The following is a 17,067-nucleotide window of genomic DNA, read 5'->3' on the forward strand; positions in this document are numbered from 1 at the left end:
AAGCCTCAGGAGTTTGGAGGCAGAGAGAACCGGGCATGCATGAGAGGTGGGGCGTCTGGGTGCTGGAGGCTCCTTCACAATTCAGAGATATGGAACCGAGGAGCCAGTGGGGAAGACGGGAAAGGAGAGGAGAGAGGGCCAGGTGGCTTGGTAGCTGGAGGGAGCAGAAGGTATTCTGAAATAGAAAGGAACGGACCACCTTCTCAAGCTTTGATGTGCACAGCATGGGGGCCAGTTCACATGCAGACTCTAACTGGAGTTGGGCCTCAGAATCTTCATTTCTAACCAGCCCTGAGTGGCGTGTGTGATGTTTGACCACACTGGATTAGTGAGCAACACAAAAACCTTTTGTTTTTTCTAGGTGCACAAAAAGTGCACCTAGAAATGACAGAGAGGCATTCTGGGAGTTTTGGCAACAAGCATATCAGTGAGCTGGATGAAGGCAACAGGAGGGGTCAGAAGAAAATCAACTGGGAATGGAAGCCTCACCCTGTCCCTGGAAAGACAGCAGGCCAAGTGGAGAGAAGGAAGAGAGGCGGAAGACAGCAGAAGGCTGAGCTGGGTGGATGATTACAATCACAGAACTCTGAGGGATTACAGAAAACTGGATAGAGAAGGAAAAAGCTGAGACGCAAACGGGACTGTCATGAATAGGCAAGAACGCAGTGAACAGCCAAACCCACAGTGTCACCGAAGAGAACTAACATATTCCATAGCCGTTATTTTGAAATGATTTGACGCTGTTCCCTGGTCCTCACAGGAGAGGCACATGGAGGGTGCCGAGGTGCACAATTTGCCTTCACCACCACTTTCACAAACATGGACTTGCCTGTAGTGCTGAAGGGCACGGGTTGACAGACATGAGCCATAGTCCAGGTGGACTGAGTGTCCGTATGGGTACTTTAAATATCAATGCCCATATATAGCTTGAGCATTTCAGTACCGAGTCCTAAGGGTACCCAGTACGTTAAATTACAGTCTGGGAAAGAAGTGACAATCTGTAATCCTTTCCAACACGCCATTAATTTTGTAATACAAGAAATACAACCATCAAACTGCATGATTTCAACAACTGACAACTTACTTTAGAGATTCTGAAGTTGCTAAAGTTAGTTTTAAAAAGGAAAGAGCCCATTCTGAGCTCCAAACTGACAGGAAGGTGGAATTTCCCACTAGTGAACTTCTGACCCCTCACGCAGGCTTGTGAGCGGATGTGCGCAACAAGCTAACAGGCTGCATTTACCAGCACCCCACTTGCTAATGCCAGGACACGCATGCTGCTTCTGCAGCAAGGTATCTCCCTGTAAGCAAAGCCTTACCCCCTCGCTGGTCTTCTGCAAGTCTGATGCTGTGTTTCTTGTGTCATTCCCGGCGTCTCCACCCTCAGAGCTGCTTTTGTTTTCCTCTTCTTTGCAATCTTTATCATCTTCATCTCCTGGAGATTTCCGGGACTGCTTAGAAGATTTCTAAATGTTTAGACAAGTTAAAAATTATAGTCAAAAGCAGAAATCCAAATGCACAAGTGTAAGTAAGAGAGCTGATCTGTACTCAGTCCTTGTGTCTCAGTACAGTACGATACAACATGCAGAGTGCCCAGGTAAAGCTGGGTCACACTGGACAAGTCACTTCATCTCGCTGGGCCTCAAGAGCTAGCTGGTAAGGAAGGAGAGGTGGGCCAGATGACAACTTAGTTCTTTCCAGAAGCATGAGGTAAGAAGCAGAGAGTAAAGATTATGGAAAAATACAGCTGGGTGGACATCACCTTAGGAAGGCATGCTAAAGGTCATTTTGTCCTCCTGATTCTTTTTACAGAGGTAGAAATCAAGGTCCAGAGAAGTGAGGTGAGCTCTTCAAGATGAAGATGGAGGGCTGGGTGTGTAGCTCAAGTGGTGGAGAGCCTGCCTAGACGCACAAGGCCGGGAGTTGAAACCTCAGTGCACATACATACACACGTGAGAACACCTGTGGAAGCTGCTCTTATGCACGCGGAAGATATGTTAAGTGATTAATAATGGGTGCTAACACCTCACTGTATTCAGTAAAGAGGAAGCACAGGAGTACTGTGAGGCTGTGCTAGGCGAGTGACTCTCCAAGCCTGTTCTAGTCAGCAGCCCAGACCAGCCTCACTGGAAACAAATCCCAGACCCTATCCCAGACCTTCTAAAATGGAAATTCTGGAGGCTGAGGTTCAGCAAAATGTATTTTAAGAAGACTGCCATGCAGTTTTGCTGCATATGAACACTTGAGAACCACTGCGTCATAGTAACAGTACAAAGCCATGGTTCTGAGCTGGGGAAGTAGAGCAGTGGTTCAGTGCTTGTCGAGTATGTGTGAGGCCCTAGGCTCAATCCTTAGTACTGCACCAAGAAAAAAAACAAGTCATGATTCCTAAGTGATCATGGAAGTTATACTCTTGGAAGGAAACAGGAAATAATCTTTTAAAATAGATTAATCTTAGCCAGGTGTGATGACACAAGCCAGCTACTCAGGAGAAGGAGATGAGAGGATCCAGCTTCAAGGCCAGCCCAGGCAAAAGTTAGCAAGACCCTCATCTCAGGATGTGTGGCGCATGCCTGTGGTCCCAGCTACTCAGGAGGAAAATGTAGGAGGACTGCAGTCCAAGGCTGGCCTGAGGAAAGTCAGCAAGACCCTACTTAAAAACAAACTTAAAATGCAAAAGGGTTGGAGGCATGGCTCACATGGGCTCTGAATTTAATTTCCTGTACTGCTAATGAAAGAACTGATGAATTAGTCAGTAGGTGAAGTTGTCTTCACCCTTCACTGCTTCAAATTGTAAATCCGTTCCGAGTGTGAGCTCTGTTGCTTCTGGTTTTGCAACAAGCACCGACACAGCGGCATTTAAAAACCACATGCCTACATGCTAAAATTCTCGGCAGCTTCAGGGAGCTTAGATAGCAGTGTTTCATGCTGAATTACACAGAGTCTTAGCAGGCAATCCATTAAACCAAATCAACTCAAGTGTGTGTTTAAGTGAAGTTCAAAATATTCAATGAGATTTGGCTTAAAAATAATTACAACAGAAGACACAGTTTGATAGGGAAAATTTGAACTTTTCCCCATCCAAGGCAGTCACATGTTTTTCATTAGGTGCACAGAAGTAATGCTGCATTCCTACAATGTCACCTGTCAGTAGGGTGGACTTACAAGACTGCCCAAATAGTATGTCGGGAGTCTGATAAACTCCTGGTTCTTGTTTTTAAGGCATTTCCTAAGGCTGTGCAGCCAATAAGTACAAGAATTGAAGTAATTTCTCCAAGTATTGACTCATGTGCCAGAGCCCAGGGAAACTTGAACTAGGCTTTGGTCTTCAAGGATACAGCAGTGTTTCTCTTGGACTCTTTCTAAAGGAGAGCAGCTTCACAGTCAGTTTTCCAGTTAGTTTCTGCATCACTATATGAAAAACCCAGACCTTCCACTTTGTAAATCTAGCACATCACCACTGTTCAAAACCCACCCTTACTATTACACTCGAAATACAACCAAATGCTGCAGTACGGACGGCACGCTTGTGTTGTTTTGCTTTTGTCTCCCCCTCAATCATGACTCTTTGGGACACTTGCCCTCTTTCAATTTAGGACCATGCCATAATCTTCCCCTCAGTTCTGCTGTTCCTTTCCCTTTGTCACACACGGCTTCTCCTCCCATCCCCTTCTTTCTGGTCCCAGCATAAACCTTCCCTTCACAGAAAGGCCTTGGCTACCCTTCTGCTCTGCGATTCTCGGCACCCATTCATGTCCCTTGCAGCCCTTTCACAATGTACATGTACTTATTCCTTACCATGTGCCCCTCCCCTACTAGGCTACAAGTTACAAGAGGAAGGATGGATGCAGCTGGATTTGCTCACCACTCTATACCTAGTTCAGTGTCTGGCACCAACTAGGTGATCAGGAAATGTGGGAACTGATTAAATGAAAGGCCAACACGCTTTCTCTGAAGCAAAGGCAAGTAAGAATGTATCTGTGTATTCAGTACTGTGCTGTGAAGCCTTGTGTGTGCTAAGCAGAAGAAGCTCTACCACTTGAGCCACACCCCCAGCCCCTGCTCGTATACACAGCACAGACATAGTCTTGAATTCCACCCTGGCTCCATCTAACTAAATTCTTCAGGACTCTTCAGAGCTGGGCTGGAGGTTCTAGTTGCTCCTAAACTGCATCCTTAACTGAAAATCCAACTAATAAGGTGGTGTTTTCAAGGCCAGTTCAGCAGCCAGATCCCCTCACATCTCGAGTTGCCCGTCTTACTCCCCCTGCTGTGCTGCTGATTCTTAAGGCCAAGGCCCACAGACTCCAACACATTTCTATACACCGGAAATATGTATTTCAGTAAGCAAACTGAAGGTAACCTAAGACTCTTTTCCAGTGCTGGGGACTGAATTCAGAGCTTCACACATGCTAGGTAAGTGATCTACCTCGGAGCTACACCCCCACCCCCAGGCCAACTCCATATTAACAAGAGCAGGAGTTTCTCAGTAACCTTTGAAGCATATGACTTTTTCCGTTTTGAGCCTCCCTTCTCATTCTTCCGTTTGCCTTTTCCATCTTCTTCTACTCTGTCACCTTCCTCCTCACTGCTTGCATCTGCAGGATTTCCGCCTTCTCCCTCCGTTTCTGAAGAGCTCTGTTGCTGAATTGCCTAAGGAAAAAAAGTAGCTAATTACATTTTGAAAAAGTTGTAAGGAACACAGTGGGTGAAAAGAATCAGTCTTTTAATTTGAAAGGGTTCAGTTTACTCTCAAGATTTTCAAAATTAAGGGCTGTGAAAGCCAGGCATGACGGCACACACCTGAGAAGGTAGCTACTCAAGAGGATTCAGCCAACCTCAGCGATACAGTGAGATGTCTCAGTGAATCAATCAATGGTTGTCAAATTCAGTTTTTCAAGTCACTCAGTTTGAAACCTTCTGGGTAAAAGAGCTGCATTTAATCAAAATGCTACTACAGTTAAAGAGTTCTGACCTTAGAAGGTAATTTTTAGTAGAAAGGATTACTATAAAGATGTGAAAAAGAAAAGAACGGAAGAAATGAGATATAGTGAGTGACAAGGATACAAGACATTACCTGGTATCCAGTGAACTTTACTCCTGGGTTATTCTCTATCTCCCACAGTCCTTCATTAAAGCCTTTCCGTTTATTTGACTTTCCAAACTTGTCTTTGTATTCCTTATATGGAAAAAGGTCTTTAGGACCTAGAAATGCACTGCAGAGATATATTAGAAGCAGAATTGATATGACGACCTTCAAATACGTTTTAAATCTCAATATGGACTAAGGCTTCTGAGCATATTACAGAAACAAATTTACAGCACACATCAGAAGACGTTTCAGAAACAACTTCAAGGCAGAAAAAAAATGGACGCCTGAGTATACAAACCAGCAACACTGGATTGTGCTACCTGGACTTCACCTCTAAGTTACCAACACAGTCTTTATCTGGCTATACAAGTAGAATTAAACTATCTACTTTGACACTTAAAACATCACTTTAAACTAAGACTTATTTATGCCAATCTTGTCACAGGTAAGGATTTTGAGATTTATAGTGAAAATATAAACACTATAATGAAAAAGATTTTAACTCTAAATGCTACATTAGAATATTTCTTGACTATTATTTCTACATATTAAAAAAGAAAGTGCAGGCTCTGAGGTAGGGAATGCCTATTGCGTGGCTAGTGAGAGGTGGGGGACAGAAGACTAGGATAGGATGAGGTCACAGAGGCAACAGGAAGGACACAGGTCACATAGGGCCTTGGAGGCCACTGTGAAGGTGTGAGTGAGATGGGAAGCCATTCGAGGTTTTGAGGAGTAATGTTTCATGTTGTTTCAGCAGCGTCACTTTGGCTGCTGTGTTTGACTGAGGGTCAGGTAGTAGGGTGGAAGCAGAGGCTCTAATTACAAGGCTGTAAAGTACTGGTAGTGACTTGGTGGTTAAGTGGTCAAATCCTGAATTCATTCTTGAGAAAGAGTCACAATGGTCTGTTGGTGGTCTGGATACAGAACATGAGAGAAAGGATGGATATGAGGGAATCCCCAAGGTTTTAGAGATTTTTAGAATGAGAACTATCAAGAATGGAACTGACGTTCACTGAAATGGGAAAATTTGTGGAAGGTGAAAAGCCCATTGTGAACATCAGGTTTGAAATCCCAGCTAGACAATCAAGTGAAGATGTCAAGTAGGTTGTCAAGGAGATGACTCTGGAGTTCAGGTGAAGATCTTGGCTGGAGACAGACATTTGGAAGTTATCAGCAAAGAGACAGGACTGAAAGCGTTCATTCAACAGGCTAACAGTTTTCTGTTGATCCTTGTAAAGTCCATTTCCTGACTGAGTCTTAGTACTGATCTCTCAAACTGTACAGCTGATTAAAAACTTGAAGTTGATAAAAACGACTGAGGAAACTTTCTGATCCACAGTTACCTAAGAATCATCAAACTGAGCCAGGCATGGTGGCTCATGCATGTTATCCCAGCTACTTAGGAGTTGAAGATCAGGAGGATCATAGTTTGAGGCCAGCCCAGCAGAAAGTTAGTGAGACCTCATCTTAGGCAACAACCAAAGCATGGTGGTGTACACTTGTCATCCCAGCTATACAAGAGGATCAAGGTCTGAGGAGGGTCAGGGGCAAAAACCCAAGACCCTGCCTGAACGGGTAACTAAAGCAAAAAGGGATGGGAGAGTAGCTCAAGTGGTGGATTGCCTGCCTAGCAAGAGCAAGGTCCTGAGTTTCCAGATCACCTTCAATTGTTCAGTCAGCACAATTCCGTATCACTGAACCCAGCAAACTTTATTAGGCTATGGGACGTTTTAATAAAATCCTGTCAAAGTGTTGCTTGACAAGCTGAATACGAGCGTGAGGAAGAAAGGGGGACTTTGCACATGACTACCTCACTTTCAGAGGAATTCTGAGGAATTCTTACTCAGATTTTTGTCTTCTCTTCTGTTGACTCTATGCACAGAAACAATGAGGCTTTTCTGGTCTTCCTTATTTTCTCATTCCTTACTCCCACCTTTGGATGGATCAGATGCATGCTTTTCTTCTATGAACAGATGACACATTTTTTATTATCATTCCCCAGGAATGATTTTTTTTTTCCAGTGCTGGGGCTTGAACCTGGGGCCTTATGCATGCTAGGCAAGAGCTCCTCCACTGAGCTACAATGTCAGTCCTTGGTTTTTTGAGACAGGATCTGAGGCTGGCCTTGAACTTGGGATCCTGCTGCCTCTGCCTCTTGAGTGCTGGGATTACAGGGAGTGTGCTGCCACACCTGGCCCCTGGCATAACTTTAACTGATATCTGGTCGTGTTTGCTGTTATCAAAAGAGGGACCCTGAATGAACTACAAGTTCTGTAATAGACAAGCCTATTTCCCCCTGGATTATAGATAATTTCATAAACCAAATCCCCTCTCAATTGGTTAACTTTCTTGTATGTTTTTCAAATCTTACAGGGTAAGGAAGAAAATAAAATTATTTAAAACTACATGCTCTAAGAACAATTTTTTTTTCCTGGCCAGAGCTTCCTTGAGAATTGTCTAGACTACAACAACTGAGTTGTGCTCCACGGAGAAGAACTTGGGTCTCCAGTCACCCACCTGCTGCCTGTGCAAGTAGAACAGAGTCAAAGCCATGATGTGAGGAAAGTTCTAGTCTACCTGGGGTACTCTTTTTGCTGGCTCCTCAGCTTTCACATACTTTCCCCCTTTGTTTAATTAATTTCTGCTGAACAGTTATTTTGTGAAAACACATGGCCACACACTGCTAGGCACTGCCCATGGGGTAAGCAACACAGCTCAATCTCTGCCTCCCAGAGAGGGTGAACACCAGCCGGGGCGGGCCTCGCCAGGTTCACGCACAGCCCACACTTAGAAACAATATTATGGCAGGCTTTTGGAAGTTCACTCTCCTATAGAGTAGTTCAAAATCTGCCTCTGGATGATCAAACCAGAAAAAAATCACATTACATTGATCCTCGATAGAACTGCTTTCACTGAATTGAGTCCTGGAATGGTGCCACTGATGTACATTAGGATTCTATCAGAGACAGCCCTGTTAAATCCTTCACAATGGTTCCTGGAATGCTTCTGTTATGTTCACCAGTTGTAGCCAGGTGGCAGGCTCTTTAAGGGCACTTTTTATTTCCCATGCTTTTACTATGTTTAGAAAATAAATGTTTACTTCAGGAATGGAAGTAAACACACAAGGTTGAATGGTTGATTTTGGTACTACAGTGGAAATGAGGTGGTTTTATTAAATCCTGCCTTGTCTCAGAAATACAACCAGATCACTTGGACATGGATTATGTTAAAGAAAAACCAGAACAATGGTGCACACATAAAATGGGGCAGGAATGGGATAACTAGAAAACACATATCACAAAGCCCTGTGCACTTGTTAGAAGAAAGACCTTTAGGCTTTCTAGCAACTGCTCTATGGAGGAAAACTGGATGAGTTGCACACACCACACTGGCTACTCAGTTGTCTTTTTTTTGCTTTTTTTCAATACTAAGCTTTGAACTCAGAGCCTGACACTTGCCAGGCAGGTGCTTCACTACTTGAGCTACGCCACTAGTGCCCACAGTGTTTATTAGGTTAAAAACAGAAGGGAGTATAGCTTAGTGCTAGAGTACTTGCCCAGCATGCTCGAGGCCCTGGGTTTGATCCTCAGCACTGCAAAAACCAAACCAAACCAAACCCCCAAACAATACAAAACAAAACAACAAAATGAAACAAAAACCCCACAGAAAACTAACTTTTTGGAAGAAGCACAAGTATTTCTCACACGAAGAAAGAAATCTGCCTTGAGAACCCTGTCCTGGTTCTTTCAAGACAAGAATGTGGAAGATGTCAAAGTGGTAGAGAGAGGCTCTGCTAACACTCACATGAGAAGAAAGGATGCATTCTTAGTGTTCAAAGATTGCCAACCACCACCAAGTGTCATTTTGTTCTCCCTTCTCTCCTTAATGGACTACTTCTCCCATTCTCTTAGCATCTCCCAGCCAGAGCCATGTCACCCAGCTTTCTCTGTAGCTAGGCAGGGTCACATGGCCAAGTTCCTGCCAATGGAATAAGTACACATGGAAGTGACAGGTGAGCCTTCCTTCATTTCCTTCCTAGGAATTACTTGTTTCTTCACTTCTCTCTTCCCTTCCCTCTGCCTGGAAGAAACACATGCACGCTGAAGCAGGTTTGTTTTGTTTATTAAATAAGCAAACAAGGGCAACACAGGATGAGGAGAAGGAACTGGGTTCCTAGAGCAGAACTGTCTACCCTGATCTATCTGCCTACCTCTGGATTATTTCAAAAGAAGGAAGGAAAGAAATGTCTCTATTACCTGAGGTCGTACACTAATCCGTGGCATTAGAAAACCTAAAAAAGTAGCAGTTTGCTTCCAAGTCCACCAAATGAAAAGAGGCTGAGAGAAGATAACCTTGTTCTGTGAGACATGAATGAAAGAAACTTCTCCACAGGGGAAATAAGCAAAAGCTACAAAGGAAATGACTGGAGTGGTAAGGGACACTTTAGCACTCACAGGTTCCTACAGGAGACCTCTGGCTGAAGAGAACGTTAAACAGAAACAGAAAGGACAGTCAAAGGCAAAGTCATGCTGTTATTATCAAGACTTCAACTTCTCATGAAATGAAAACTTCTTACACGAAGAAAAATGCATTGTTAAGCTTGGAAACTTTATGTAATTGATTATAATGACTTTATGACATATAAAACATTATAGATCATCTATGAACAATTAGAGCCGTTGAAACTTTATTTTGTTAACTTACGTTTCATGGGTACCAAAAAAGAAGATAGGATACTTGTTTGCTGGAGGCTTCACAGCTCCCTCTGGGAGTTCATCAATCTATTAGAGAGAGATTTAGCTATTAGTTACCATAAGCACAATATAAACATTTGATAATTTATTGCTAATTTCAAAATAAAATTACTCTAATCAAAATCCTAATAGATTTTCTTTTCTTGAACCTTGCAAAATGATTCTAAAGGTGTGTCTGGCCTCCACACAGAGTTAAACTATGAGCAGATGATAACCAGTATAGTAATCCTTAGGCAGAACCCAAAAGTACTCATTTTCTTTGACCCAACAGAAGTATTCCTGATACTCTGTCCCTGTGAAATAATTTAAAATGACCAGCAAAACACAACAAAAAGATGTACATTTTTGGACTAGTTGAGAATAAATACATATCCCTAGAAGACACGATGGCAGACATGCTGGAGGACAACGGACACTCACAGTATGCAGTCAGTAAATGACCTCATCTCTTGCCTGGACTCCACAAGCCTCTCCTCACCATTTTAACTACAGCTAGCTGTTAACACAAACATCTGAGTAGTTCACTTCCTTGCTTCAAATCTTGCTATAGTTTTTATTGCTCCCACCATTCCTAGCTGTGCATCTGAATCAATCTCTAGCTTTTAAAAATAAATGTACCTCAGTCCTGGCCCAGAGCTGAGGCTGAGGCCTTGGGTGGGAAAGTTCAAATCCCTTGGATTATACAGCTATGCGTATTTTATTATTTGGACTATTTCAGGAAATGGTCTTTGCCAGGCAATGGTGGCATGCTATGGTAATCTCAGCTTCCCGGGAGGCAGGAAGAGGAGGATCATGGTCCAAGGTTAGCAAAGGCAGAGTCAGCTGGAGAAATCAACGAGAAGCAAAGGACTGGGGGAGGGGCTGAAGAGGCACAGTGCTAGCAAGCACCAGGCTGAATTCAATCCCCAGTACCTCCCACCGCCAGGACAGGAAACAGCCTGTGGCCGTCCTATGACACAAGTCAGCAATATGAAACCACGTGGACTTGCTTATGGGCTTGCTAGTGCTTTCACAGCCTTCTCTGATGGCTGAACTCCTCTTTCAGACACACACTGTTCAATTACACAAGTTTCTATTTACAGTAAGAAAACAAGCTGCAAGAAACTGCCAGTACTTTGAAACCTCTTTAAGCAAGGTCCCCAAATGCCTATGTAGAAATGTTCCTAGTTATACTCTGGCTTCCTTGCTCCACCCGAATACTACAACTCCCAGCATGCACAGAGGTCCAGCAAGTGAGGGGCCCTGAAATGCAAGCTTCACTAGCACAATAAATCTAGCTGTTGGCCAGGTTGCTCTCTGGAAGCCAGCTCTGGGCACAGGTCCTGACAGCCACTTAGTGGCTGTATGATCTTAGGCGCGGTACTCAACTGCAGTCTATCTCTCTGACACTCATCTTGTAGGGCTGCTGTGACCACCAGGTGAAGGGCACTTTAGAATCTCTGACACATACCAGGTGCTCAGTGAGTAGCAGGCAGTCATTACTAACAGAACGCCCAGAGAGAGCTGCTCTCTAGGTGGTTTACAAAGCCCTTCACTGCCAGCTCCTGCTGGCTGACTTCTCTCTCTTACCTTACCCTTACCACCTGCCCTGGATAGTCCAGCCACAAGCACGGCTATGAGGCCTTACTAGATTGTGGACAAAGTTTTATTGTCATAACTGCTGACCTGTGGATATGTTTTACTGTTGTATTTGCTACCTGGTGCTACTCAATTTTCACCTGATTCTTCATCAGACCATGAAATTCTATAGAGACCATGGATGACTAGGAATTCCATTCCCACCACTATGGTTTAATGGTTTAAGCGTGTCCCTCAATGGTTCATGTGCTGGAAGCTTGGTCTGCAGTGTGGAGATATGAAGAGATAGTGGGAACTTTATGAGGTGGGTTGGTGGGCGTGGTGGCTCACACCTGTAATCCTACCTACTTAGGAGAGCATACCAAGTGACCATCTTCACTGAGTTGGCTTATCTACTGGGTGTAACATGGCAAGAAATTTAGTGTTAGTCTTTTATCTGCAGCTAAAGTTTCAGACCTGAATCTACTCTGTGTGAAAAAAAAAATTTTTTTTTTGCAGCACTGGGGTTTGAACTCAGGGCCTCATGCTTGCTAGGCAAGCGCTCTACCACTTGAGCTACTTTGCCAGCCCTGACAAAGACTTTATCTTTCCTGTTTGAGTATGAAATATTTTCCTACCTTTGAAAAGGATATTAAAAATTAGGGATAAGTTTCTTAAGATGAAGGAGCTCTGTTTTTATTGGCTTACAGGCATTAACAGGACATACAACATTTAATGGAAGGGAACACAATCCTCAGGAAATAAGATTCTGAACACTTTTAAACGTGGTGGCCTTTCCTGTTGTTTGTTCACTGCAGAGACAACTGGATCCCACTTAAAAACTGTGCTCTGCCCCTCAGAGCCTGAAAACTTACAGCCCACGGACTAGGCTGCAGGGAGGTAGCCTCGAATTCCTCAGTCTCGTCCAGGACCTTCACTGTCCGTGTCACTGGGACTAGTCAGACATGTCAATTCTCACTAGGACACTTTGGGTTTAGGCTAAAGAGTGAGGGTTTTAAGAAGGCTCCAGATGACTTTGAGGGACATTTTAGGACATTTCAGCCTCTTGCTATGGTTCTATGGACACTATGCCTGCATTTCTTACGATTAACCCTTGACTCCTCTAAATCTGCAGGCTTTTTGTATTGAGACTGCAAAAACACACCAGTGCAAGTTTGTTTTCCTAATACTTTAAAAATGTACAAAATGTCTGCAAAGATTCTCAACAAAATATTGGCAAACAGAATTCAACAACACATCAAAAAGATCATATGCCATGACCAAGTCGGTTTCATTCCAGGGATGCAAGGATGGTTCAACATATGTAAATCCATAAACATAATACAGCTACAAACAGAAGTAAGGATAAAAACCACATGATCCTCTCAATCAACACAGAAAAAGCCATTGACAAAATTCAACACCCTTTCATGATAAAAGCTCTAAAGAAACTAGGAATAGAAGGAATGTTCCTCAACATAATAAATGCTATATTTGACAAACCTAGAGCCAACATCGTACTAAATGGAGAACAACAGAAACCATTCCTCTTAAAGTCAGGAACAAGACAGGGCTGTCCATTTTCCCCACTCCTATTCAATATAGTTTTGGAGTTCCTAGCCAGAGCAATAAAACAAGAGCAAGAAATAAAAAAGATTCAAATAGGGAAGGAAGAAGTCAAACTATTCATGTTTGCAGATGACATGATCCTATACCTAAAAGACCCTAAAAATTCTACCAAAAATATTAGAAGTCATAAACTCCTTTGGTAAAGTACCAGGATACAAAATTAGTATACAGGAAATCAGTAGCCTTCCTGTAAACAGCAACATACAGACTGAGAAAGGAATCAGGGAAACAATCCCATTTACAATAGCCTCAAAAAGAATTAAGCACCTTGGAATAAATTTAACAAAGGAAACCAAAGACCTTTTCAATGAAAACAATAAACCATGAAGAGAGAAACTGAAGAAGATGTAAGAAGATAAGATTTCCCATGCTTGTGGACTGGTAGAATCAACATTGTCAAAATGGCAATCCCTATCAAAATTCCAACGACACTCATCACAGAGATAGAAAAATCAATCCTAATGTACATATGGAAACACACAAGATCTTGAATAGCCAAAGCAATTCTGAGCAAAAAGTCTAATGCTAGAGGTACCACAATCCCTGACTTCAAACTGACAATCAAACAACATGGTACTGGCATAAAAATAGACAGGAAGACCAACGGATTAGAAGACTCAGACATAAACCCAAGCAGCTACAGCCAACTGATCTTCAACAAAGAAGCCCAAGGCACACGATGGAGAAAAGACAGCCTCTTCAACAAATGTTGTTGGGAAAACTAGATATCCAGATGGAGAAGCCTGAAACTAGATCCCTGCCTCTTACCCTGTACCAAAATCAACTCAAAGTGGATCAAAGACCTTAATATAAGACCTGAAATTTCAAAACAACTCCAGGAAGTAGTAGGGAATATACTGGAACATATAGGTATGGTGAACGACTTCCTAAGGAGAACTCAAAAGGTTCAGCATCTAAGAGAAAGAATGAATAAATGAGACTGCAACAAACTTAAGAGCTTCTGCACAGCAAAAGAAACAGTCACTAGACTCAACAGGTAGCCCACAGAATGGGAGAAAATCTGTGCCACCTACTCATCTGACAAAGGTCTAATATCCAGAATCTATAGGGAACTCAAAAAACTTAACCCACAAAGAATCAACATCCTAATGAAAAAATGGGCACATGAATTAAACAGGGAATTCTCAAAGGAAGAGGTACAAATGGCCAGTAAATACATGAAGAAGTACTCAACTTCCCTGGTTATAAAAGAGATGCAAATCAAAACTACACTAAGATTTCATCTCACCCTAGTTAGAATGGCCATAATCAAAGGTAATAATGACAAATGCTGGCGAGGATACCCTGATACACTTCTGATGGGAATGGAAATTAGTACAACCATTTTGGAAAGTAGGGAGATTCCTCAAAAAGCTAAAGATAGACCTGCCATATGATCCAGTGATACTGCTCCTGGGCACCTATCCAAAGGAACGTAAGTCAGGATACAATAGAGGCACCTGTGCACCCATGTTCCTCGCAGCACTGTTCACAACAGCCAAGCTCTGGAAAGAACCCAGGTGCCCCACAACTGATGAATGGATCAAGAAACTGTGGTCTACGTACACAATGGAGTTTTACTCAGCCATGGGGTTGGAAGAAAATGGATGCAACTGCAGGACATCACGTTAAATGTACGATCAGAAACACAAATGTTTTCTCTCAGACACGGAAGACAGATCCAAAGATAAACATATACACAAAAAGCAGCACGATCACACACAAACTCAGAGGTAGAACGTGTTGGTGACAGTGGAATTTCTCTATGGAACTTGGGGAAGAGGGAAAGGAAGAGAGAATGATAGGGCATCAACAATATCATAAAACATAACATCTGTGAAGGGAGAGGACACAAGGATGTGTACTGAAAGCTGTTGAAGAATGGGGTGGGAGGTAAAGGGGTGAGGAGAGAAATGGAAAGGGTCGAATGGACCAAAGTAAAGTAGACTCACAGCGGGGTACACTGAGAAAACCCTCTGAACATCAACTTAAATATTAATAATGAAAGACAGGATTATAAAATAGGCACAGTGTGTGTGGAGGGGTACTGGGGGGAGGGTAAATGAAGATTAAGGTGAGGGTATATGGTTGGTGGTCTCCATATACTTGCATGAAATAGAACAGAGAAATCTCTTGAAATTGCTTTAAGTCAGGGTGGGGTGGGGGTTGAAGGGGAGAGATGCCAATGTATAATATAAGCTTATTTGGAATTGTCCCTATGAATCTCCCCCCTGTACACCGAATATATCCTAATTTTAAAAAAGCATAAATTCTCCAAATTTGTTCATTTTACAGGTTGCTATATGGCTAGGCATTATTTGGCCATATTGAAATAAAATAATTTATATGTACAACAATTTAAAAATGTAAAAAATGTCAAATTTTCTAGTTTTTAAATTACAGAAGTACTATATTAAATTTGGTGGCTTCCCGCCACCACCGTTACTGGGGCTTAAGCTCAGGGCCTACACCTTGAGCCACTCCACCAGCCCTTTTTGTGATGGTTTTTTGAGATAGGGTCTCTTGAACTATCTGCCCGGGCTGGCTGCTATTCTCTGATCTTGGCCTCCTGAGTAGCTGGGATTAGAGGCGTGAGCCACTGGCACCTGGCCAACTTGGAAAAACCTTTCAGAAATTATAGCTTAATTTTTATATCAAAATCAAATTCAAGTAATCAAAGTGAATTCTTAAACAAGTCAGATTGGTTTGATAATTTCAGCTATTTGTTTTTGTCTGGATTTAGCTTCTGTAGAGAGTAATATGAACAAATATTTCAGTTTTTAAAATAAGATTTGGGTTTGTTTCTCATGGAAGAACTAATTACATGTGAACTTCTTAAATTTCTGATACTGCTAGTAAGCTGCTATTACTTTTATATAATGTCTAAGACTAAGGAAAATGTAAACTTTAAATTTGAATTCTCACAACTTTTTTTTTTTTTTTTTTTTTGCCAACAGCAATTACAGTCTGAGGTGGGCTGAACATATTTCAAATATTGCTAGTCAACTTTAAGACCAGGGACTAGCATTAAATTGAGCTAGCTAATGGATACTTTGTATATTTAAATAATTTATAAGTAAGGCAAAATACTGAAACATTGGTCACTGCATAGTTTTAATACTTGTGCCTTTGATTTGGATTTTCACGTTAAGCAGAGGCTATTTTGCCACTCTCAGAAGGCATGGAAACGGGATGTGTTATGTACGCACATGAGCATTTTTACTGACAGAAATTTCTCGATTATGTAACTGTGAAACAGAAATTACTCTGATTAAGTATTGAGATAATGTAAAAACAAGTGAAAAGTACAGCTGTATATGTAAGGCACTGGGATGTGTTCTGTTCATTAATGGAGAAAATTAAATGACTCCTTAAAGTATCTGGGCTCTTCCAAAATGTGGATGAGCCTGTAAAGGATAAAAGCTGGATGGACACTGGAGGTTGCAGAAGGCTTGTGGAAAAGGAACTATTTTCCTTGGACTGTAACAGTGAACAGTCTGAAAATATGCAATGAAATAATCACATTTTGCAAAGCTGGCTCAGTTTTGAACAATTTAGTCATGAGATTACAAGAGAAAAGCCTTGAGCCCATCAATACCAAATATTAGGACAAAAGTAGAATTTGGTTTTCTGCGGGAAAGTCAACTAGTCTTGGAGTGTTCTGTCTGCTCTTAACAAGATGCAGCATTCACCTCTGAACAGCCTGAGTAGGTCGCAAAGGTCTAGAATAACCTCTTGGACTTTGTGCTGACTGTCATATCCTTAAGTTTGTTTTGAAACAAACAAAAGCTCCTCACTTCTGAAAGAGCACTGGTTTTTTGACTAACCCACTGTTTTTACCTATCTTAGACACAGATGAGATCTGATGACAGTTGTGTGGTGCTGAGTTTAGAGTATCTCCAGGAAACTCAGCCCGGTTAGACTGTGGTTTAGACCAGCTCAGCTTTGCATGCTGCCTCAGGAAGGCCTCGACAGCTGCTCTATTTCTCCCCACTGCACTGTGTGCCTGTGGATGAAGAAAGCCCTCTTGTCCAA

General features: G+C 42.3%; 1 protein-coding gene across 1 annotated transcript in view; it reads right to left on the bottom strand.

Annotated features, from left to right (window-relative positions):
- The window catches only part of Hdgfl3 (HDGF like 3), a 50,532-nt gene that overhangs the window by 5,483 nt on the left and 27,982 nt on the right, over positions 1 to 17,067 (bottom strand). Inside the window, exons 2-5 of the mRNA XM_020175585.2 lie at positions 9,797 to 9,873; positions 5,078 to 5,216; positions 4,495 to 4,653; positions 1,320 to 1,466 (exon numbers count right to left, since the gene is read on the bottom strand). Coding sequence (XP_020031174.1) covers positions 1,320 to 1,466; positions 4,495 to 4,653; positions 5,078 to 5,216; positions 9,797 to 9,873 — 522 coding nt within the window. The remainder of the gene's footprint in view (positions 1 to 1,319; positions 1,467 to 4,494; positions 4,654 to 5,077; positions 5,217 to 9,796; positions 9,874 to 17,067) is intronic.

The sequence above is a fragment of the Castor canadensis genome, chromosome 19, assembly GCF_047511655.1.
Source record: "Castor canadensis chromosome 19, mCasCan1.hap1v2, whole genome shotgun sequence".
In the NCBI taxonomy this organism is placed as follows: domain Eukaryota; kingdom Metazoa; phylum Chordata; class Mammalia; order Rodentia; family Castoridae; genus Castor; species Castor canadensis.